Genomic DNA, 24,951 nt, shown 5'->3' on the forward strand with positions numbered 1-24,951 from the left:
GCCTGCTTTTCTCTACTTCGAGGGAGGAAAGGTTAGCTCGTTTTCTGTGGTTTCCGTGGCGGATGGCTCTGGTGGTAATCAGTCCCATAGCCACGTACCTGGAGCCAAAACTAACCAGGACAGAGGCCAGCAGAAGCCCTGTGCCCCGTCCCCGCAGCCCTCTGATCACCGCCGCCTCACCATGAGGCCAGCAGGCTGCGGACGCTGACCACCACACTTTGGGTGGCCTGTAGATGTTAAGCTGTAAATATTTTGAAACAAGGGGGCGATTTTTCCATGTGTATTTTGTTTCGTGGAGTTTCTCTCCTTTTGCAAAATTTTTCAAGTTGCAGCTGGGCACCCCTTGCTGACCACTCCAAATGCATTCATCCTCCAGACCTTTGCACTCCTAGCTCAGTCCTCTGGGTCAAAGGACTCCCAGAGGACTGAGCTAGGGGCAGTTTCCTGGAATTCCTCGTGGAGAGCGTTATCTTCTACTGGACGTGGTGTTTCAGGGAAGGCTTACTAGGCGGATGAATACAGGCAGTTTGGATGAACAGAAGAGGTGGGATTGGAAGCCCTGTGAACATCTAGGAGCAGCATGACTTCGAGAAGTCAGTTACCTACCCTGAGCCTCAGTCTTACCATCAAACAAATGGGTTTAGTGAGATCTGGGTCGTGAGACCATGTCTATTAAATTATTTTTTAATTAATTAATTTATTTGTGGCTGCATTGGGTCTTCGCTGCTGCTCTCGGGCTTTCTCTAGTTGCGGCCAGCAGGGGCTACTCTTCGTTGCAGTGCACGGGCTTCTCATTGCAGTGGCTTCTCTTGTTGCGGAGCATGGACTCTAGGTGCGAGGGCTTCAGTAGTTGTTGCAGCGGGCTTAGTAGTTGTGGCTCACGGGCTCTAGAGCACAGGCTCAGTAGTTGTGGCGCACGGGCTTAGTTGCTCCGCGGCATGTGGGATCTTCCTGGACCAGGGATCGAACCCGTGTCCCCTGAATTTGCAGGTGGATTCTTAACCACTGGGCCACCAGGGGAAGTCTTGTCTATTAAATTCTTAGCACAGCGTGTGTTACGGAGGAAAGATGGACCCTCCGGTGATTCAGTTGATCTAAGGGCAGGTGAAGTGTGTGGACTCATTCTCCATCTCATCAACTTTGTTTTCACCTGGGTTTGTGCTTTTATCATGTGAAGGATTCCAACTAGATCACAGATTTGTCTGGCGTTTGGTGGGGCAGTCCAGACTGGGGAGCATGTCACCCCGGGGAGGATGATCTCCACCGTTGATTGTAAATTCAGCACTTCTGGGCCTTCTTGCCCGGAAGTAGCAGCAGCAAACTTCTCGATTAAGAGTTTTGTCTTCATCGGTGCCAATATGTGCTCCCAGGATGCCAGAACATTCCTCACTGCTACCAACAGCCTGCTGGTAACTCTCCCTGGCCTCCTCTCTTAGCATCCTTGTCAATGGGTCCCTACTTCTCAGACAGAGAGCTCACTCCCCAGCGAAGGGCCCATATTCCATCCTTGGACGACCGACTCCTAGAAAAATTCTTTATGCCTCTCTGAGCTTTTCCTTTTGTGGTTTCCCTGCAGGCCTCATACGGCCTGAGTCCATGCCATCCTTTACACAATAGCCTTCGAAATAATGGGAAACCCCTCCGTCTACCTTCTCTTGCAAACGAAACACCCTCTCTCCTTAAACCATTCCTTATAAGATATGGTTTTCCTCTCCTCAGAGAACCCTGTGATTTCCCCTTAAAGGGAGGGCAGGAAGGCAGCAAGGCAATCCTTCCCTCATTCTAGATATCACATATCTACGCAGACACACCGTCATAGAAATAGACAACTTACCTGACGTTAAAACCACAAGTCTACTCTTCCCGTCCTGTATTTGTGCAGTCCTGCCTTCATGTCCCAAGTTTAGGTGCTCCCACATTTCTTTCCTTTGGCCTCTCCACATCGTTTTGCTTTCTAAAGTAGCCTGTAGTTTCAAGTTACCTCTCTAGTCTCTCAATCTCACGTGCAATACCACTGCCCTGTCCCCTGGATTTGCGAATGTTCCAAAATCAGTGCTTCTCAAACTGTCTCTGGTGATGGACAGTTTGTTTGCTTATTGGATGTCCAATCTGTTGCAGGTCAACATTTTGGTAAAACGCAATTAAAATGAATTACTAGAAGAAAGAAATTTAAAAAAACAAAAACATGCAAAAAACAAGCCGTCATCATTCTAATGGTTCAACTGACAGAATCTCTGTAGAATTGCTATAAAGTTTCTAAACGCTTCCTCTGGATGTTTTCATGACCTATCTCACGGTGCACTCATCAGATACTTTGTGAATCCAAACCTGTCTGTGGATTACACTTTGAATAGCACCGGGTCTGTGTGGTAGGTGTGCTGGAAATGCTTAACAACCAGCTCTCTGGGGGGGGGGGATACCTACTGAGTCACAGCACTTGCCAATTTCCGTGGTGTAAACACTCAAACCAAAGTCAGTTTCAAGCTAGCAAGGAAATGTCACTGAACACAGACTTGGGGAGGGGTTTGCACAGTTGAATCTAGCAAGCTGATAAGAGCCAGCTCCAGCGCCCCACTGTTAGCCCCATTCCATTTTTTTAAATCTCTTTTCCAATAAAGCACTTCCTTTTGAGGGCGTGTTAACCTCCTGTTCAGCTGGACCAAATCACTCAAATCAGGAGACCTTTGTCCTCGATAGAAACTAGACCGTGGTTCCAGGCAGCCCTTCTCTCTCTGGTGGTCTGGACTCAGCAAGAGCAGACCATCTGATACGACTCACTGTAAATCCAAAATTGCTCTGACTAGTAAAAGCAGATCAAATCACAGCCTGCTTTGTGGTTAAAAACAAGGAAGGAGGGGCTTCCCTGGTGGCGCAGTGGTTGAGAGTCTGTCTGCCGATGCAGGGGACACGGGTTCGTGCCTCGGTCTGGGAGGATCCCACATGCCGCGGAGCGGCTGGGCCCGTGAGCCCTGGCCGCTGAGCCTGCACGTCCGGAGCCTGTGCTCCGCAACGGGAGAGGCCACAACAGTGAGAGGCCCTAGTACCGCAAAAAAAAAAAAAAAAAAAAAAAGAACAAGGAAGGACAACTTGTTTACACCTACAAAGTCAGCCATGTACTTGTATATTTTGGAATTCTTCTGTTGATCTTTTGTGTTTTTATTTGGAGTTCCTTATGGGCTTGTTCTCGTATCTGAAAGCGTTTCTAACATTCAGCAACCAGGAACTGCTAAATAATTCCTCGACATAGCTTTAGAGTATGTGACCCATTAGCTCAGCCAGTAAGTCCATATGAATAAGAAGAAATAAAAAGTAGGTTTGCTCCTACATCTGTTTTGTGTCCAGCTGACATACATAGCATAACCGGAATGAAAAGAGAGTCCAGGTAGTTTTCCAGAAATCCTTCACCACTCCAGACAAAAATAATCCCTGGCTCTGGTCTTTCTGAGACTTACAACAGCATTATCTTTCTATGCAAATGGAGAAAATATTGAAGAATCAGCTACAAACTGAAATAGGGTAGGAATTTGTTCTCATTTGGTTTTCTCCATAAGTTCTTCTTTTAAAAAAAAAAATTTCTTAACTCAAATGTAAAAACCGATCTCTGGTCTCTTGATGCATTACACTACTATGTGAATGAAAGTAATGACAGTGAAATCTGGAAACCTGCTCCTGCTGACTCTTCTTGTAAATGGATAGGAGACTTTTCAGCCAACTTTGCACTGGGATAGCACATCACCAGGACCCAAAGAAGGAGAAAAAAAATCAATGTATCTGATATGAACAAATAAACCTATCTGACAAAGGAAAGCGGTAATAATGATTAAACCAACAGCATCATTTCTTTTTCAAGTTCCCCTTGAGTAAAAGTAGCACTTGCATTTTTTAATCAGTGGTTTTGAGAATGTTCCTCTTAAACAATGAAGTGTTTCCCTTACTGCATGTAAGCCCCTCATTTTTTGTTTCTGTCTTGACCAGACAAGACTTATTAACTTGTGTTTCACCGTCCTTGGGCCCCACTCTACCACACGCCTCCTGGTGCTCAGACCTCAGTGTATTCTAAATCATTCGTGGTGCTGAATCACGAGAGTAGAATTTTAAAAACAAAATGACAACAACAACAAAGACAGAAGAGAAGTGTTTAGGGCTTAGCCTGCAAAACTAAGAAAGCGTGATGCTCGGAAAAATTGGGGGATTTAGCTGTCTGAGTTTTTGGAGCAGCCTCAGATGCACAAGAACTGGGGCATGAGGAGGAAGGGAATTGCGAGAAGTGTGAGTCGTGTGTTGGGTCTCCTTTCTTCGCCCTCAAAGTGCAATCTTAAAGATTTGAATTCCTTTGAAATTCCTATTTGATGACTGACAGGTGGTGCTTCTTTGACTCCGATGGCCCTGGCAGAATTGTGCCAAGCTCTAAACACCAGTAAAATCTCATAGTAAAGCCCCTGGGATGTAACCCCATGGCGGATGGTCCCCTAATTCAGAGCGAGCCAATCTCAAATTCTTACCTCCTTTGGGCATTGGGGCTGGGCCAGCCTGTTGAGGAAGCCACGTCCCCGGGGTCTTCCCTGTCCAGTCTAACCCTAGTGGATGCCTAGCATTGCTGCTGCTGTCCTGAAAGTCCCCAGCAATCCAAGTCCCCAGAATTATCCCTATTGATATCGAAGAGGAAATGATAACAGCCACCAGATGGCGCCAAATTGCATTTGGCCCCGGGGGTGCGTAGCCAACCCCAACATCACACTGGGAATAATGTGATACCCCCACCCCCTAATCATAGGTACCACATCGTGCTGTAAATCACAGCAAATGATACGATACTGTATTTGGCCGCGTTGTCTGGTTTTGATTATCCACACCCAAGAAGGGAACTGTGGGTAGCTAACAAGGAGCAGTAAACAATCCAAAGGATCAGACATTTGATGTTGGAAAGTGGCACTTCATTTCTTTGGAATATAGGTCGGCTGAATGTCCTGAGAACCCATTTCGAACAAAATACAGCAAGTCCCCTACATAGGAACGAGTTCTGTTCCTAGAGCGCATTCATAAGTCCAATTGTTCATAAGTCCAACAAAGTTAGCCTAGGTACCCAACTAACACAATTGGCTACGTAGTACTGTACTGTAATAGGGTTATAATACTTTTCACACAAATAATACACACACACAAAAAAAAACACAAAAAATAAAGAAAACAGGGCTTCCCTGGTGGCGCAGTGGCTGAGAATCTGCCTGCTAATGCAGGGGACACGGGTTCGAGCCCTGGTCTGGAGGATCCCACATGCCACGGAGCAACTAGGCCCGTGAGCCACAACTCCAGCCTGCGCGTCTGGAGCCTGTGCTCCGCAACAAGAGAAGCCACGATAGTGAGAGGCCCGCGCACCGCGATGAAGAGTGGCCCCCGCTTGCCACAACTAGAGAAAGCCCTCGCACAGAAACGAAGACCCAACACAGCAAAAATTAATTAATTAATTAATAAACTCCTACCCCCAAAATAAAAAATAAATAAAGAAAACATTTTTATTCTTACAGTACAGTACCTTGAAAAGTACAGTCGCACAGCACAACAGCTGGCACGGGCACATCTTTGAAAGTTCGCAATGTAGGGGACTTACTGTAATGAGTTCACATTGTAGGAGAAGTCATAAAATGATCTAGTTTCTTAGATTCGAATAGATAGATTGATTCTATCCTAATGATGGTCCCTCCCCGGCCCACCCACTCTGGTCTGCAGCTGCGTAACTGACACCGAGCATTATCCCCTTCAAATTTCCTGGGAAGCAGAAAGTAGCTCCTCAGTGGTTACAGTGCATGAAACTCAATCAAGTGAGGGGAAACATCAACCATGCACGTGTCTGCATCCCTTGGCTTCCCTGTGGCTGATGGGATAACCTGAGCCCGGGCTGGTCCTGCTCCAGCTCCGCCTCCGCCAGCGCTGTGAGCCTCCCTCTGCTGGTCCCAGGCTCGTTAGCTAAAAGCTGCGGAGTTTGGAGTGTGTACTGCTGAGCTCTGTTCATATTTAAAGATGTGTGATTCACGCACAGCTGAGATGGAAGGTTTTCCTGGGGGAGACTCTGCCAGCCCCAGGTAACCGAGAGGAGGCTACATTTCTATTATTCAGGTTACCCTCACCTCCAGAGCACATGTGATACTGTAATGTGACATCTGTGCGTTTCTTTTCCTTCAGCTCTTGGGCAAGCCCTGGGAAGTAGCCAAACATTTCTGTCCCCATCTTTTATGGTTAAGGAAATTACACCAAATCACAGAGCAGTGGAACAGCAGGGCAGAGAAATGCGATCCTTCTGTTCATTGTTCGTTATAGGATGCTTTTTTTGAGTGACCTCAGGAAACACCCTGAATATCGAAGTGAGTATTTCATTCAGCGAGATGGCCTGAGTGACAACTAGAACCATGGGTAACTAGCTAGCATTGTGTGGTCAGGACTAGCCGATTTGGTGTTAACAACAGTCCCAAAAGGAAAGGCTGAGGGTGGGGCTGGAAATGAGGTGGGGGAGAAAGTGATGGAAGCACAATAGTTTGAACCATTTTTTAAGGGGACTCAACAAAAGTCTTTAGAAAGCTGGTTAAGGAATCATTCTTTACCAGGGGGCGGGTCCCACGTGGAAACTTCATTCTTTTCAACCTGTGTTTTCCTGCATCGTGCTCCACAAATGTGGAATGCTGAGAAGCAGTGTGTACAGCTTCTTCAAGACCCTGGGTTTATCCTCAGATGTTTGCAGAGAGGGGCTGCAGGCTGCTCCAGTGGGAACCTCCAAAAGGGGCGCCTCAGAACCTTGGGCTGATCACGTTGCCCTGAAGGACAGCGCTTTGTGGAGTGGGTTCCTACAGGCTACACGCAGGCTGATCTCCCAACTAGCGGGTACATTTATTTTACAGTAGGAGACGTGTGTGTGGTGTCCTCCCTCTCAGAGGACGGATCTGCTCGGAAACAGCAACACAATTCAGAACTAAAGTTTATAGAGTGAGCATATACCCAGAAAAAGGAAGGAAGGAAGGAAAGAGGGAGGGAGGAAGAGAAAGAAAGAAAAAGAAAAGGAGCGAGGAGAAACGGAATGAAGATAAAAGCAAGGTGCAAGAAGTTAAGACAGTGGGTTGAGCTCAGCCCCCCACCCGGCGCCCTGCTCCCTCCCCCTCCCCTCCCCCTCCCCCATAGGCACTTTGCCCTGTTCTTAGGATTAGAACACACAGGCTCACAACCTCTTTGCTTTCTTCTTTTTTTCAATGTTCTTTATTGACCCCCAGAATCTTCTCCAATGAGTTACTTTGTTCAGCATTAGCTATGGTTAATATTTCCCTGAGAAGGCAAAGATTTCCCAGGTCTTTTCCGTGTTATACATTATCTCTCAGGATGCCCTGTTGCCCGGGAAGATTTCTACAGATGGCTAGTCCTGTCTGTTTTATGTCAGTTCATATTAATCTCCATTTCAGAAACTTCCATCTCAGAGATCAGTGTTTTTCAGTCTCTTTCCCCATCAGTCGTATGGGGGTGTCACCTTAGAGGAGGCCCAAATATGCCCCCTAAGCAGGGATCTCACTTAGTCTATCAACAGACCTATTTTCACGTTCAATGTCTTGGTGTGTTTCGTGGGCCCTAATTTCCAATGGATGTCAGTTACAATATTGACAATTAAAACCCATGCAGAAATCAGTGTCTTTGTTTTCGCTGTCTTCCAGTGTCATCTTGCATTACAACATATAAGAAGACACCACCTCCAGTCCCACCCAGAACTACCACGAAACCTTTCATTTCTATCACAGCCCAGAGTAGCACAGAGTCGGCCCAGGACGCCTACATGGATGGACAGGGCCAGCGAGGGGATATTATCAGCCAGTCTGGACTGAGCAACTCCACGGAGAGCCTGGACAGTATGAAGGCTCTGACAGCCGCCATCGAAGCCGCCAATGCCCAGATCCACGGCCCAGCAAGTCAACACGTGGGCAACAATGCTGCCACCATCACCACCACCACCACCGCCATGGCCACCATCACTGCAGAGGACAGGAAGAAGGACCACTTCAAGAAGAATCGATGCCTGTCCATTGGGATACAGGTAACAGCCTCCCTTTCTGTCCTTTGAAATAGGAGCCCAGGGAGTTCCCTGGTGGTCTAGGGGTTAGGACTCGGCGCTTTCACTGTCACGGCCTGGGTTCAATCCCTGGTTAGGGAACTGAGGTCCCACAAGCTAAGTGCCTCAGCCAAAAAAATAAATAAATTTGTTAAAAAAAAAAAAAGGAACCCCAAATGAAGAAATGTACCCCCCCCTTTTTTTTTTCCAGAAGATTCACTATCTTGCCATTTTGGATGATGTAGCTATTGTAGGACCAGACTTTCAAATTACTGGCTCTGGACTCCTGTATGTTGTGAAATGTGATTTTAAAAAATTACGAAGGTGTTTTGTCTATAGACATTATCAGCATTTTTCCCCCCCCAAAATTCCAATCTTTTAAAATTGAAGAATAGTTGATTAGCAGCTTTTATTTTTGTTCTCGAGATTGAATGTGGCGAGACAAGGGGAGGATAATTAAACAAACATGAACACAATCAAACATAAAGTGTCCTCAATTCCTAATGCACATTTTGATTCTCAAAAAAGGAGTGGGCATCCAAGAACAACGTGGATGATTGGATGGTGTCACAGTGTGTTCAACGCTATTGAGTAACCATACGAGAACAAAAACATGAACCACTTCTCACAGACATGGGAGTGATGGCCAGTGAGACCAAAGGGAAGGAGAGTGTGGAAAGCAATAACTCCCATCACAGCATCATGAGGAAAGAATGTGCACCAGGGTCAGTGTAATTGTGGGCTATTTAATCATGCATTTCATTAAAAAGGTAGATACTTCGGCAGGCTTCTCAGTTTAGTTCTCTGTTTTCTGTTGCCCAATGATAACATCAAACTGATTCTTGGTTGTTAGATGGGTTCAGCTTGGCTTACCCTGCTAGAAATTTCCTCCCATCCATGGAGAAGAGCCATTCTTTCCCCCCATTTTTGTTGTGCTGTACCGTTCTGCAGGTGCCCTTTGAATAATAACTTCCTGACGTGGTGGCCCATAAATCTATCCACGCTGAACCAACTCTAAGGCACGTCTAAGCACCAGGCGTGGGGTACATTTTCACAACGATGATGGATGTTCACCATCCATCCTGCAGGGTCCACTTTGAAAGGACAATTAAACCTTCTCTGGTAGCAATGAGTCAAATGCTTTTTTATAACCAACAGGTTACCGTGGCACAACTTGTCAAGTTTCCTAAAAGAACTTGTAGCATGGGTGCTTGAGACCCAGCAGGAGGCCCCGGGCCTGAAGCCAGCCTCCACCCACCCTCACCCCAACCCCAGTCCCAGGAGTTAATTCCCTCCCACCGCCCAGAGGATTTCAAGGGGTGGGGAAGAGCAGAGGCCGGTCTTCTGTGTCCCAGGCAAATTATTAAATCTTCCTGAGGCTGTTTTCTCATCGAGCCCACGTAGGAGTATTTGAAGGAGGGCGTTTACAAAACCCAGCTTTGTGTAAGGCTTTCAGTTTGGGATGATGAAAAACTTCTGGGGCTGGATAGTGCTGATGGTGGCACACTAATGGGAATGTACTTAATGCCACTGGAACTGTACCCTTAAAAAGGGTTAAATGGAGAATTGTATGTCTGTTTCACCATAATTCTTTTAAAATTCCACCTTTCTTATCTGGCACATAATTGGCATCCAGTAATGTTAGTTTTCTTCTACTTCCTTAATGTTTAAATTTTTTTCTTTATTTTACATTATTTTTTCAATAGATAATATATTGCTGTGGCTCAAAATTCAAAAGCTATAAAAAGACATACAGTGACCAGCCTCTCTCCCCCTGCTATTCAATAGCCAGTCAGTTCTCCTTTCCAGAGAAAATCAATAGAACCAATATTTGAATCTCCCTGCAGGGATATTTTGCACATATTCAAGCAAATATATATTTATTCCCCTTTTTACCCAGATAGTAGCAGCATATACCTCACACTAGTCTATATCTTGCCTTTTTTCACTTAACAATGTATTTTAAAGGTAATTATCTGTCTTACTGTTCATTTTATTTAAAAGTTTCTATCTATCTTAATCACCTCCCAGGTCTGCTGGTTGGTTAGGTTACTCTCTAAATAATTCTTAGAATAAAGCATTCCTATACTATATGACATCCAACTTATATTATTATTATTTTTACCCAGTAAGACGGAACGACTCTGAAATTCACAACTGATGTTGGGGAGAAAGTCTTTGTTTCAGAGACCACCCTGCTTCTTGAATATTTGGATACTTTAGTGAGCTAAAGAATTGTTCTTACTCTTCCTCCAATCATTGTTCACAGCTATAGAAATTATATGAGAGCACTGCGTGCGTTATATGGTTGTCTCATTCGGCCTCTACAGCAGCCCTAGGGCATAGGTGGTGTTATTATCTCTCCCCCAGAAGTGAGAACCCAAGGTCACACATCTTATGTTGACAGAGCCTAGATTGTACCTTGACATCGAATGTGACCACATTATGCTGCTTCTTTGATGGAGAATAATAAGTAAATTTAAATTTAGGATACAAAATAGTCATCAAATTTCATTACACTGTAATCTAATTTAAATCCTAATCCCCCAAATATGTGATACTAGGACCTTGGGCTCTTTCTCACAGTTTACCTTTTTAGGGTCAGAGTTTTCAAGCCTTTCCCAACATTTTAAATTTAATGTATATCTAATAGTGAATATTATAATTATTTACTTTACAGCCTGTGTGAACTTAGGCCAATTACTTAATGGTTTCCTCATCTGGAAAATGAGAATAATAATAGTTGCTATTGCATCGGGTACTTTATATGTTATAATAAAAACTGATGGATAGGGACTTCCCTGGTGGCGCAGTGGTAAGAATCTGCCTGTCAATGAAGGGGATACGGGTTCAATCCCTGGTCCGGGAAGATCCCACAAGCCGCGGAGCAAGTAAGCCCGTGCGCCACAACTACTGAGCCCGTGCTCTAGAGTCCATGAGCCACAACTACTGAGTCCACAAGCCACAACTACTGAGCCCGCGTGCCACAACTACTGAAGCCCGTGCACCTAGAGCCCGTGCTCTGCAACAAGAAAAGCCACTGCAATGAGAAGCCTGTGCACCACAACGAAGAGTAGCCCCTGCTCACCGCAACTAGAGAAAGCCCGCGTGCAGCAATGAAGACCCAATGCAGCCAAAAAATAAATAAATAAAATTAAAAACAAAAAACTGATGGATACAATATATGTAAAGTTCAAAGCATAGTGCCTGGCATATTAAGGGCTCAATAAATATTAGGTTTGATTGTTATTATTAGTATTATCCTCCTTTAAATTTTTGATTAGCCAAAAACACTAAAATTACATCATCGGCCGTGGGCTTTCTCAATTTTTTTCAGGACAGAGATTTAATTAACCCTACAACATATTTAAAATTTTTGAATGTCTCTTCATAAATTTAAGTAGATTACCCTACATACTATATAAGAGAGGTGACATTTGTCAATATTTGGATCTAACTAAGGAGATTAAAGTCAGAGAGATAAATTTACCTGCAACGACTAAAGCTTAAGAAGATGACAACGCTTTGATGCAAATAAGCCGTGAGTTTGGACAGGTGGGGCGAGCCTGGAACAGAGTACAACGTCCTTCATCCTCGGACCCCTGCTTCCTTTCTTTCTCCCTTTCCCGGTGCATTGAGCACCACAGTTCTTAAGGGGAATATCTATCGTGCATCTTTCGAAAAAACTGCATTGGGTAATTTTGAAACTACCCCAAAGTGTAAGGCTGCAGCATCGTACTTTGGCTGACATCCTGAGCATTTTTTATTTCCATGAGTGTAGCCATACGGAATCGGTTAGAATCCCATTCAGGAAAAAGGAAGCCGTGCTCGTTTCTCACACAGAGGCAGTTTCATACACCAAATTGGTTCTACAGTAATGGGATGGCTGAGAGAGCAGAAAGGGATGCAGTAAGAGGTCACCCTTGGACTAGGGGAGAAGGGGAAAGACGGGGTTACCAAAATTCAGGCACTCAGAGGAGAGGCCAGTATAGCCCATCCCAGACCACTGAGGCGAGCACGGCCGGCTGGTGCCAGGACTTGCAAGGGCTGGCGCTCGCGCTGTTGGGCTGCGAAAGGGCTGGGGTTGGAGACACAGCTGCCAGCAAAAGGTGGAAACAGGAAGGAAGCCCCCTTCCCTCCTCCGACCTTCCTTGGTTAGAACCTAATTGGAGGCCAGCGAGCAAGGAAGCCTGGGAAATGTAGTCTTCGGAGCCCTGGCCCCTGTGCCACAGAGCAGCTGGGTAGAGAAGGTGGGCTTGGGGCTTCCAGACAGTAAGTAACTAAGTCACCAGAATGAGGCACTTTGTCCGATTAATAAATAAATGTGCTATTTCCCTCAATGAGCACATGCATTCAAAAGCCCGTGACGGATGTGGTGAACATATGATCTTGGTTCACGTGTTCTTCTAGTGGGAGCAACTCACAGCACTAAATATGATTCTAGAATATTTAAAAATATGTATTTTTATATAATATGTCACCAAAACTCACATCAACTACTTTTTCTGGTGCTTTTTCTGGTGTTCTAGTCCTGGGTGAGTGGGGGAAGGATATGGATAAATGAATAAATGGAAAGCTATTCAATATTTCTATATGGGAATACTCCAAAGTGTAAAGATGGCAATTCTCTCAAAATTCATACAAATATTTAAAGAAATTTCAATGAAAATTCCTATGTGATTTTTATCACTTAGTCGAGACTGGGGGGAGGGTTTTGACAATGTGATGTTAAAGTTTATTTAGAAGAAGTTAATACCCCAAAATACCCTAGAGGTTTTGGGGTTTTTAATGAGTAAAATTTATTTTTTATTTAAAAAAATTTTTAAATTTTTTATACAAATTTTAAATGTTACTTTCTTTCCATTTATAGTTATCACAAGATATTGGCTGTATTCCCCATGTTGTACAATACATCCTTGTGCCCATCTTACACGCAAGAGCCTGGGCCTCCCCCTCCCCCACCCCTATATTGCCCCTCCCTCCCTCACCACTGGTAACCACTAACTGGTTCTCTATATCTGTGAGACTGTTTCTTTTTTGTTCTACTCACTACTTTGTTGTATCTTTTAGATTCCACATATAAGTGGTATCATACAGTATTTGTCTTTCTCTGTCTGACTTATTTCACTTAGCTTACTGCCCTCCAAGTCCATCCATGTTGCTGCAAATGGCAAATTTTCATTCTTTTTAATGGCTGAGTAATATTCCATTGTATATATGTACTACATCTTCTTTATCCATTCATCTGTTGATGGACACTTAGGTTGCTGGAGTTTTTTTTTTTTTTTTTTTTTTTTTTTTTTTTGCTTTACACGGGTCTCTCACTGTTGTGGCCTCTCCCATTGCAGAGCACAGGCTCCAGACGCACAGGCTCAGCAGCCATGGCTCACGGGCCCGGACACTCCGCGACATGTGGGATCTTCCCAGACCGGGGCACGAACCCGTGTTCCCTGCATTGGCAGGCGGACTCTCAACCACTGCACCACCAGGGAAGCCCCGCTGGAGTTTTTAAATTACATTTAAAAAAAAGAATTACAGGGACTTTCCTGGTGGAGCAGTGGTTAAGAATCCACCTGCCAATGCAGGGGACACAGGTTCAAGCCCTGGTCCAGGAAGATCCCACATGCCACAGAGCAACTAAGCCTATGCACCACAATTACTGAGCCTGCACTCTAGAGCCCACAAGCCACAACTACTGAACCCACGAGCCACAACTACTGAAGCCCGCCCACGTAGAGCCCATGCTCTGCAACAAGAGAAGCCACCACAACAAAAAGCCTGCGTGCCACAACGAAGACCCAATGCAGCCAAAAATAAATAAATAAAATAAATAAATTTATTTTGTAAAAAAAGGATTACAAGAGGAAACTTGTCACAGAAAATATCAAGATTTATTACAAACTTATATCAGGAAAAAAAGAGAAGAAGGAGCAATAAGACCAATAGATCAATAGACCCAAAACACGCTTTTATATATGAGAATGTTTGGGTAAATATATATGGGTAAAATTTGGTATAAGATAAAGTTGGCATCTCAAACCAAAGAGATGAATTAGTTAATAAAAAGAGCCAGGTCAATTGATGATTCATGTGCAGAAAAAATATTAAATTTCTGTATCTTCTACACAAACATTTCAGGATAGTGGATTTAAGAACTAAATATGAAAAAAAAAAAATGAAAGCATAAAAACAAATATAAGAGAACTTTTGGTCTTTCCCAACCATAAAAACTAGATTGGCTACATAAGATTCTCTACAATGAAGGACAAAATTTAAAAGACAAATGATAAACTGGGAAAAAATATTTACAGTATATATAGCCAAGAAAGGGTTTAAGGGTCATAAGATATAAAGAGATCCTATAAAGAAGAAAATAAACAACTCAATAAGAAAAAAACCCCACAATAACTAGCAAAGGATATAAATAGGCAATTTACAGATAAAAATACAAGAGGCTAATAGATATTTTTCACCTGTGATATTAGCAAAAATTTTAAAGTTTGCCAATATTTAATATTGGTGAACATTTGGAAAATGGATATTCCCATACACTGATAAATGCTTTGAAGAGCAGTTTGTCAATATTCCTTACAGTTGAATATGCTCAGTACTTCCGTCTAACATTTCTACTCCTAAGAATTTTTCTCATACAATATTTGCAGAATTGTTCTAAAGATACATATGAAATATTAATTATAATACTAACTGTAATAACAGCAGAGAGAAAATTACCCTGATGCCCACGTTGCTTACATAACCATTAAAAGGAGTATTTATGTAGCCAACAGAAGGATTGAGTTAGAGCTATATTTACTAACATGATAAAATGTCCAAAAGATAGCAGTGTTAATGAATAAAGCAAATTGCACACAAAAAATATATACTATAATCTCATCTGTGTAAATTTAGTATTAATAATCATTTATATATATAATATATTCTACATATGTTAAAAGATGGTCAAATATGCATCAAAGGATTGACAGTGCTTCGTGGGGAACTTTTGCTTTCTACATTATATACTTCTGTGTTTTAGTTTTATACAACTTATGTTAAATTGCTTTCTATTTAGAAAAAAATAATTTATTAAAAACATAGAGAAAAAAGAGGAATAAATCTAACTGCTCTGAATAGTCATAAAATTTATTTCAAATTTGGGTTGGGCCTAGTCTGTCACATAAGCTATCAGTTATATACAGATACATTTTCTATATGAACTATAATATATGCATAGCTATTTAGAAACTATGGAGTGATATCCAAAGCCAATTCCTTAATTTAAGGGGAAAAAAAAATGAAGATGCTCTATAGTTATATTAATAAGGTTAATACCTAAACCTCCTAATGTCAACAATTCTAACTACAATAAGTGAAATTTCTTCCTTCTTTTGCATTTTGTTATCTGAAAATTCAAAACTTTCAACAACACAATCCCATGAGGTGCTCCCTTCTAATACAGAGCTCACAGGTAAGTGCATCCTCACAAATCCATGCAGGAATCACAGACATTTATTAGGCACTTTGGAAATAAACAAAACTGCATTTTACTAAGATCAGCAGAGTCAAAGTGCATTATAATGAAGTTGCTCATCAAACACATAAACGTTGAACAAAAAGGTTATAAATCACAAAACATTCCAATAATATTATAGAGGTTTCTAATGAAATGTGACTTTGTTTTTCAAGCAAGATGACTAAAATAGAGCACCTCTACTTTTGGTTATTTCTTCAGGTGGATGATGCTGAAGAACCTAACAAAACAGGGGAAAATAAAGCACCCAGTAAGTTCCAGTCCATAGGAGTGCAAGTAGAAGAAGAGAAATGGTGAGTCCACATGCATTTGTCCCCTTTCGTCTTGATGTTGGCAAGTATGGCACAAGTATTTTTTCCCTGTGATAAACCTTCAAAATTCAGTGTTATTTCCCATGAACTTCCGGGAGCATTCAGAGGGTGAGCCTGAGTCAATACTAGCTGATTCCTTCCTCTACTTTAATACTGGAGACCACTCCATTTAAATGTTAGCTAGAATAGTAGTGTTGGGGCCCAAAATATGCCTCCATGGCATGTTGATTATTTTGAATTAAAACTACTTAAGAAACAATCAACGCAAGAGGGATACTTTTACCCTCCTCTCTGTCTCCCTGAAAGCAGGAAATAAATTTCCCATGTGAAAAGTGCTCTCCTCGTCCTGGGAGGTAGAAAGACACCATTATCACCAGAGATAGGGGACTCAGGGCTGAGAAGCCTGTATACTTGTTACTTCTTTACTAATTTACTACCTAAGCCCAAACTTTGCTTAAATTCCTTACTAATTAAACACCCAAAGCTAAGTTTCTTTGTCCTGTCAATCCCTCTCATATTTATTGCTTCTTTGTCTAAAAAATATGAAATCTATCTGCTTTGGCCACTTCTTAGGTCCCATTTCTATGCGACCTCTATGTGCACACAAATTAAATGGGTTTCTTTTTCTCCAGTCCACAGGACACAATCTGTTCTTGTGTCTATTTTGTGATTGGTCCAGCCACAGGAACTCAAAAGGAGAAAAGGGGAAATTTCCCCTCCCTGACAGTAGAATAAGTGGATCCCACTCACACACACATAAACACTGTGTGGAGTACTGCTGTGTTGCCAAACTATTCCTCTTCAAAAAGCCGTCGCATTTTTGACTATAGACTTTTTAAGAGAAGAGGACTTATCTTATTGGTATTTTTATTTCTAGAGCTTAATAGTGTCTCATGTTTAGTATGTGCTCAATGAATGATGAATGAATGAACGAACAAATGAGGAGTAGGAAGGGGAGAAGACTCCCTGTCACTATCCAGAATCACCAGTTTCTTTAGATTGTTCTTTAAGATAAGCTTACTTTAGTCTTAGTATCTAGAAGTAGGAAATTTAGAGTTTGTGAAGATCACAGAATCCGGAAGCTGGAAAGGACTTCTGAGGTCAGTACATTCATTTTATAAATGAGAATTCAATCTGGAGAGGTATGTGAGTTTCCCAGTCAAACTGTGAGGACCATGATGGATGGAACTATGTTTTATTGATAGTAATACCCCCAGCTTCCAGACTGTGCTTTTCATATACTAAGTATGTAGTGAATGTTGGCTGAATGAAGTAAATCTGCAGTTATAGTGGGAGAAAGAACCCTATATTCTAAATCAGGATATCATTTCAACTTTGCCACTAACTTTTTATGTGTTAATAAGAAGAAATCAGTTGGATGTCATCCATCCATCCGTTCATCACCCATCCATTCAATAAACATCTATGGAATGTCTCCTATATACAAGGCCGCATGTAACATAAACTTAAAATCTGAGAATAAGTCATGCATCAGTTCATGGAATGGGTCCTATTTGACAGCCTCCTGTTATTGACACTGCCTTTGTATCTAAAAGGTTTTCAATATACATATATATAACATTTTGAAGCTACTATATCTGTTATAATTATACAATGCTGGAAGCCCAGAAAATTGGTACAACCCTAATGTGGAAACTAATATGACAAAAATTAGCAATAATTATACAACTATCCAAATCCATTGACCCAGTAATTCCATTCATGGGGCTATCCTGAATGAAATCACTCAGTGAAAGGGAAAAAATTGTGGAACATTACCTATCATTGTAAAAGAAAAATGTCAAACAATAAGAGAATGCTTTTGTAAATTATAGCATGTCACCAGGATAGACTATTATACAGCTATTAAATGTGATTATAAAGAAGATGTGGAAACATGGGAGAAATTCCCATGATAGGATGTTAAGTGAAAAAGAGAACAAATACCCACATATAATATTCACAAAGAACAAGGACTGAAATGTAATCTGTAAAAATGGTAGGTTTAGGAGTGATTTTTTTTTTCTTTTACTCTAAAATGTTTACTTATTGTATCTACTTCAAGTTTTAGTAATCATCATTTTCAAACCAACCCTTCTGGCACATGTTCCTTTCATTGTTTTAGAAAATGTTTTGAAAATGTAAACTTAGTAGATATGAAAGATCTCATGGTAAGAAAACATATTCCTCCTTCCCCTACAAGCCCAACTTACTTGTTTTCCTCAATGATGTAGGGGTTAAGAACACAGGCTCCTAGGCTTCCCTGGTGGCACAGTGGTTGGGAGTCTGCCTGCCGATGTGGGAGACGCGGGTTCGTGCCCCGGTCCGGGAGGGTCCCGCGTGCCGCGGAGCGGCTGGGCCCGTGAGCCGTGGCCGCTGGGCCTGCGCGCCCGGAACCTGTGCTCTGCGGCGGGATGGGCCACAACAGTGAGAGGCCCACATACCGCAAAAAAAAAAAAAAAAAGAACACAGGCTCCTGAGCCAAGGCGCCCAGATTCAAATTCTGACTCTTCCACCTATTAGCTGGGAGGCCTTGATCAAATTACTAAATATCTTTTTGCCTTGGTTTCCTTATCTATAAAAAGAAGATAACCGGCAACTTCTGGTCCAGCAGGTAAAGAAGAGCTTAAAAAAAAATTAATTACATGGGACTAAGTGAACTGATGAGGATGATTATAATTTTTGTGACTTTCTGTTTGAATTAAAAAAAAATCCCGGTCTTCCCTGGTAGCGCAGTGGTAGAGAGTCAGCCTGCCGATGCAGGGCACACAGGTTCGTGTCCCGGTCCGGGAAGATCCCACATGCCGCAGAGCGGCTGGGCCCATGAGCCATGGCCGCTGAGCCTGTGCGTCCGGAGCCTGTGCTCCACAACGGGAGAGGCCACAGCAGTGAGAGGCCCGGGTACCGCAAAAAAAAAAAAAAAAAAAAAAAAATCCCACAAGGACTCAGAGGCAAAAAATATACAAATCAATTTTCACTGCAAAGTAAAGGAGCTGTTACAGTGAAGGATTACTGGACTGAATGTCAATATTATGACATAGTGTGGGTGTGTTTCGTGTTTGGTAATTGCAGTCATTGTTGCTTTTGTTGTGGTCATCCATTTACAATGCTTGGTGTCAGTTTATTCACCTCTTGTAAAAATAAAATACAGTGTGTGTGTGAAATAAATAAATAAATAAAAGATTTAAAAAGTTAAAAAAAATACTAAAAGCAGGAAAAAAAAAGTTTGGATGGATGGCTGGGTAGATGGAGAGATAATAGGAAGTATTCATAAATTCACTGGTGAAATTTGGTAGGTTGAATCAATTGAATCTAAATCAAATATTTCTTTAGAGGGTGTGGAGACATGCAGCTTTTAGGTTAAATGACAGTTTAGAGAAGTGGCAAGTAAATAATGGTTTTGTACATTAAAGTAAAGATCTGGGTTACACAGTTTGATAGCAATTAAAAAAAAAGAATGTTGGAAGTAACAGGTCAGGAATTTTTTTACACTGTGATTAAAATGCTAAAGACTTTAATAGAAACAGCAGACAGCATACAAGGACAGATGAATAATGTAAGCAGAAAAATGGAAATTCTAAGAAAAAATAAAAAACAAATGCTAGAGATTGGAAACACTGCACCAGAAATGAAGAATGCTTTTGATGGACTCATTAGTAGACTAGTCATGGCTGAGGAAAGAATCTCTGAGCTTGCGGATACAACAGTAGAAACCTCCAAAACTGGAAGCAAAGAGGAAACAAAACCTGAAAGAAATCAGAACAGAATATCCAAAAACTCTGGGACAATTACAGAAGGTGAACATATGCATAATGAGAATACCAGAAGGAAAAGACAGAAAGGAACAGAAGCAACATTTGAAGCAACAGTGACTGAAAATTGCCCCAAATTAGTGTCAGACACCAAACTACAGATTTAGGGAGCTCATAGAAGGCCAAGCAGGATAAATGCCCAATACAATACACCTAGACATGTCATATTCAAAGAAAACCAAGGAAAAATTCCTGAAACAAGCCAGAAGGAAAAGACACCTTTCCTACTGAGGGGCAAAAATAAGGATTATATGTGACTTTTCCTCAGAAACCATGCAAATAAGAAGAGAATAGAGTGAAATATTTAATATTTGAGAGAAAAAAACACCAGCGTAGAATCCTATACTCTGTGAAATTATCCTTTAAAAGGGAAGGAAAAATAAAGACTTTCTCAGACAAACAAAAATTGAGGGAATTTGTAGCCAGTAGATCCAACTTGTGGAAATGTTAAAAGAAGTTCTTCAGAGAGAAGGAAAATGATATAGGCCAGAAACTCAGATCTACATGAAGAAAGGAAGAGCATCAGAGAAGGAAAAAGTGAAGTAAGAGAAAAACTTTCATTTATCTTATTCTTAATGGATCTAACAGATAACAGTTTGTTCAAAATAATAATAGGAACAATATATATGAATATATTATACTCTTGAGTATAAATGAATTGAATAACAGCAATGATACAAAGGATGAAAGGTAAGAATTAGGGCTACTTAATTATTATAAGGTACTTGCACTACTCTTTTTTTTTTTTTTTTTTTTTCCCGTACGCGGGCCTCTCACTGTTGTGGCCTCTCCCGTTGCGGAGCACAGGCTCCGGACGCGCAGGCTCAGCGGCCATGGCTCACGGGCCCAGCCGCTCCGCGGCATATGGGATCCTCCCAGACCGGGGCACGAACCCGCATCCCCTGCATCGGCAGGCGGACTCTCAACCACTGCGCCACCAGGGAGGCCCACTTGCACTACTCTTGAAGTGATATAGTATTATTTGAAAATGAACTTGGATTAGTTGTAAAATGTACAGTGAAAACTCTAGGGCAACCACTAAAAAGAGTGAAAAAGAAGTATAACTTACATGCTAAAAAAAAGAGGGAAATGTGTGGAAGACAAAACTAGGACAACAAATAGAAAACAGTTAACAAATATGGTAGACATTAATTCAACAATATCAATAACCACTTTAAACATCAATTGTCTAAATATACCAATTAGAAGACAGACGTTGTCAGAGTGGATTAAAAACAATACCCAATTTTATGTTTTCTACAAGGAACCCACGTTAAATATGAAGACACATACAGATTAAAAGTAAGGGGATCGGACTTCCCTGGTGGTGTAGTGGTTAAGAATCCACCTGCCAGCGCAGGGGACACGGGTTCGAGCCCTGGTCTGAGAAGATCCCACATGCTGCAGAGCAACTAAGCCCGTGCGCCACAACTACTGAGCCTGAGCTCTAGAGCCTGCGAGCCACAACTACTGAGCCCACGTGTCACAACTACTGAAGCCCATGCGCCTAGAGCCTGAGCTCTGCAGCAAAGAGAAGCTACCACAATGAGAAGCCCGTGCACCACAACAAAGAGTAGCCCCCCTGCTTGCTGCAACCAGAGAAAGCCCGTGTGGAGCAATGAAGACTCAACGCAGCCAAAGATAAATAAATTTATTTTAAAAATAAGAATAAAAGTAAGGGGATCAGAGTGAAGTAAGTCAGAAAGAGAAGAACAAATACCATATGCTAACACATATATATGGAATCTAAAAAAAAAAAATGGTTCTAATGAACCTAGGGGCAGCACAGGAATAAAGAAGCAGACGTAGAGAATGGACTTGAGGATATGGGGAGGGGGAAGGGTAAGCTGGGACGAAGTGAGAGAGTGGCATGGACATATATACACTACCAAATGTAAAATAGATAGCTAGTGGGAAGCAGCTGCATAGCACAAGGAGATCAGCTCGCTGCTTTGTGACCACCTAGAAGGGTGGGATAGGGAGGGTGGGAGGGAGATGCAAGAGGGAGGGGATAAGGGGATATACATATACATATAGCTGATTCACTTTGTTATACAGCAGAAACTAACACAACATTGTAAAGCAATTATACTCCAAAAAAGATGTTAAAAAAAAATTTTTTTAAGTAAGGGAATGGAGAAAGATATACCATATTAACACTAGTCAAAAGAAAGCAGGAGTGGCTATATTAATTTCAGACCGCAGACTTTGGAGTAAGGGAAATTATCAGAGATAAGGAGGGATATTACATAATGATAAAGGGTTCAGTTCTCCAAAAAGACATAACAATCTTTAATGTTTATATGCCTAATAAGAGCATCAAAATACATGAGGCAAAAACTGATAGTATTGCAAGGAAAAATAGATGAATCCACTCTTATATTTGAAAACTTCAACCCCCTCTATCAAACATGGAAAGATCCAGAAAGCCAAATACCAGAAAAGACATAAATGACCTCAACAGCACCATCAATCATCTGAATATAATTGACATCTGTAGACTACTTCATCTAACAGCAGGAGATTACACATTCTTCTCAAATTCACATGGAACATTCACCAAGGTAGACCACATTCTGGGCAACAAAACATATCTTGATACATTTTAAAGAATAAAAGTTATACAATGTCTGCTCTCAGACCACAGTGGAATTAAACTAGAAATGAATAACAGAAAGATGGCTGGAAATTTCCAAAATATTTAGAGATTAAACAACATTTCCAAATGACACATGAGTCAAAGAAGAACTCTCAATAGAAATTTTTTAATATTTTGAACTGAATGAAAATAAAAACACAACTCATCAAAACTTGTGTGATGCAGCAAAAATAGCAGTTAGAGCAAAATTTATAGCATTGAATGCATATGTTAGAAAGGAAGAAAGATCTAAAGTCAATTGCCTATGCTTCCACCTTACCAGACTAGAAGAAGAAGAGCAATTAAATCCAAAGTAAGCAGAAGAAAAGAAACAATAAAAACTAGAGCTGGGGCCTCCCTGGTGGCGCAGTGGTTGAGAGTCCGCCTGCCGATGCAGGGGATACGGGTTCGTGCCCCGGTCTGGGAGGATCCCATATGCCGCGGAGCGGCTGGGCCCGTGAGCCATGGCCGCTGGGCCTGCGCATCCGGAGCCTGTGCTCCGCAACGGGAGAGGCCACAACAGTGAGAGGCCCGCATACCGCAAAAAGAAAAAAAAAAAAAAAAACTAGAGCAGAAGTTAATGAAATTGAAAATAGCAAATCAATATAGAATATCCACAAAACCAAAAGCTTATTCTTTGAAAAGACCAATAAAATTGATAAGCCTCTAGTCAGGCTAACTAAGGAAAAAAAGAAAGAAGACACAAATTACTAATATCAGAAACTAAGGGACTTCCCTGGTGGTACAGTGGTTAAGAATCCGCCTGCCAATGCAGGAGACATGGGTTTGATCCCTGGTCCAGAAGGATCCCACATGCCACAGAGCAACTAAGCCTGTGTGCCACAACTACTGAGTCTGCGCTCTAGAGCCCACAAGCCACAACTACTGAGCCCGCGTGCCACAACTACTGAAGCCAACATGCCTAGAGCCTGTGCCCTGCAACAAGAGAAGCCATCATAGTGAGATGCCTGCGCACCTCAACGAAAGAGTAGCCCATGCTCACCACAACTAGAAAAAGCCTGTGCGCAGCAGTGAAGACCCAACACAGCCAAAAATAAATAAATAAAAAAAATTAAAAAAAAAAAAAAAGAAATTAGAGGGGGACATCACACAAATCCCATGGAAATTAAAAGGATAATAAAGGGGGCTTCCCTGGTGGCACAGTGGTTGAGGGTCCGCCTGCCAATGCAGGGGACACGGGTTCATGCCCCGGTCCGGGGGGATCCGCATGCCGCAGAGCGGCTGGGCCCATGAGCCATGGCTGCTGGGCCTGCGCATCCGGAGCCTGTGCTCCACAGCAGGAGAGGCCACAGCAGTGAGAGGCCCGCGTACTGCAAAAAAAAAAAAAAAAAAAAAAGGATAATAAAGGAATATTATGAACAACTCTATGCCCACAAATAATAACCTAGATAAAATGGACCAATTCCTTAAAATATAAAATCTGCCAAAACTCACACAAGAAGAAATAGACAATCTGAATAGGCTTATATCTATTAAAGATATTGAATCAATAAATAATAATCATCCAAAAGAGAAATCACCAGGCCCAGATGGGCTCACTGGTGAATTCTACAAACTATTTAAGGAATGACTTATATCAATCTTCTATAATCTCTTCCAAAGATAATAGCAGATGGAATACTTCCTAAATCATCCTATGAGGCCAGCATTACACTAATACCAAAACCAGAAAAAGACATGATGAGAAAAGAAAACTGCATTCCAATATCTCTCATGAACATAGATGCAAAAATTCTCAAGTATTAACAAGTCAAATTCAACAATATATAAAACAAATTGTACACCATGACCAAGTAGGTTTTATCTCAGATATGCAAGGCTGGTTCAACATTTGAAAATCAATTAATGTAATCCATCACATCAACTGGCTAAGAAGAAAAACCACATGATCACATCAATAAATGCAGAAAAAGCATTTGACAAAATCCAATACTAACTCCTGATCAAAATTTTTCAGCAAACTAGGAATAGAGGGGAACATTCTCAACTTGATAAGGAATATCTATGAAAAACCTACAGCCAACATATTAGTTAATGGTGAGGACCTTGAAGCTTTTGTGCTAAGATCAGGAACAAGGCAAGAATATTCCCTCTTACCACTGCTTTTCAGTATCATACTGGAAGTCTTGGTTAGTGCAATAAGGCAGGAAAAGGAAATAATAGGTATACAGATTAGAAAGGAAGAAACAAAACTGTCTGTTTTCACAGATAACACGATTGTCTACGTAGAAAATCTGAATGAACTGACAAAAAAACTCCTGGAACTAACAAATAATTATACCAAGTTTGCAGGATACAAGGTGAATATACAAAAGTTAATCACGGGGCTTCCCTGGTGGTGCAGTGGTTGAGAGTCAGCCTGCCGATGCAGGGGACACGGGTTCGTGCCCTGGTCCGGGAAGATCCCACATGCCGTGGAGCGGCTGGGCCCGTGAGCCATGGCCGCTGAGCCTGCGCATCCAGAGCCTGTGCTCCACAACGGGAGAGGCCACAGCGGTGAGAGGCCCGCGTACAGCAAAAAAAAAAAAAAAAAAAAAAGTTAATCACTATCCTGTATA

The 24,951-nt window shown here is 41.8% G+C and overlaps 1 protein-coding gene across 16 annotated transcripts in view; it reads left to right on the top strand.

Moving 5' to 3' along the window:
- Positions 1-24,951, top strand: part of DLGAP1 (DLG associated protein 1) — a gene marked incomplete at its 5' end in the record, with an annotated part of 321,304 nt that overhangs the window by 255,166 nt on the left and 41,187 nt on the right. For 13 of the 16 annotated variants that reach the window (XM_082641702.1, XM_082641701.1, XM_082641703.1 and 10 more), the window contains 2 exons: positions 7,689-8,065; positions 15,813-15,904. In XM_082641702.1, the coding sequence (XP_082497828.1) occupies positions 7,689-8,065; positions 15,813-15,904 (469 nt within the window). The remainder of the gene's footprint in view (positions 1-7,688; positions 8,066-15,812; positions 15,905-24,951) is intronic. The other 3 variants (XM_082641693.1, XM_082641699.1, XM_082641700.1) reach the window with 1 other exon arrangement.

Source organism: Mesoplodon mirus (genome assembly GCF_964341445.2).
Source record: "Mesoplodon mirus genome assembly, chromosome: 13".
Classification (NCBI taxonomy): Eukaryota; Metazoa; Chordata; class Mammalia; order Artiodactyla; family Ziphiidae; genus Mesoplodon; species Mesoplodon mirus.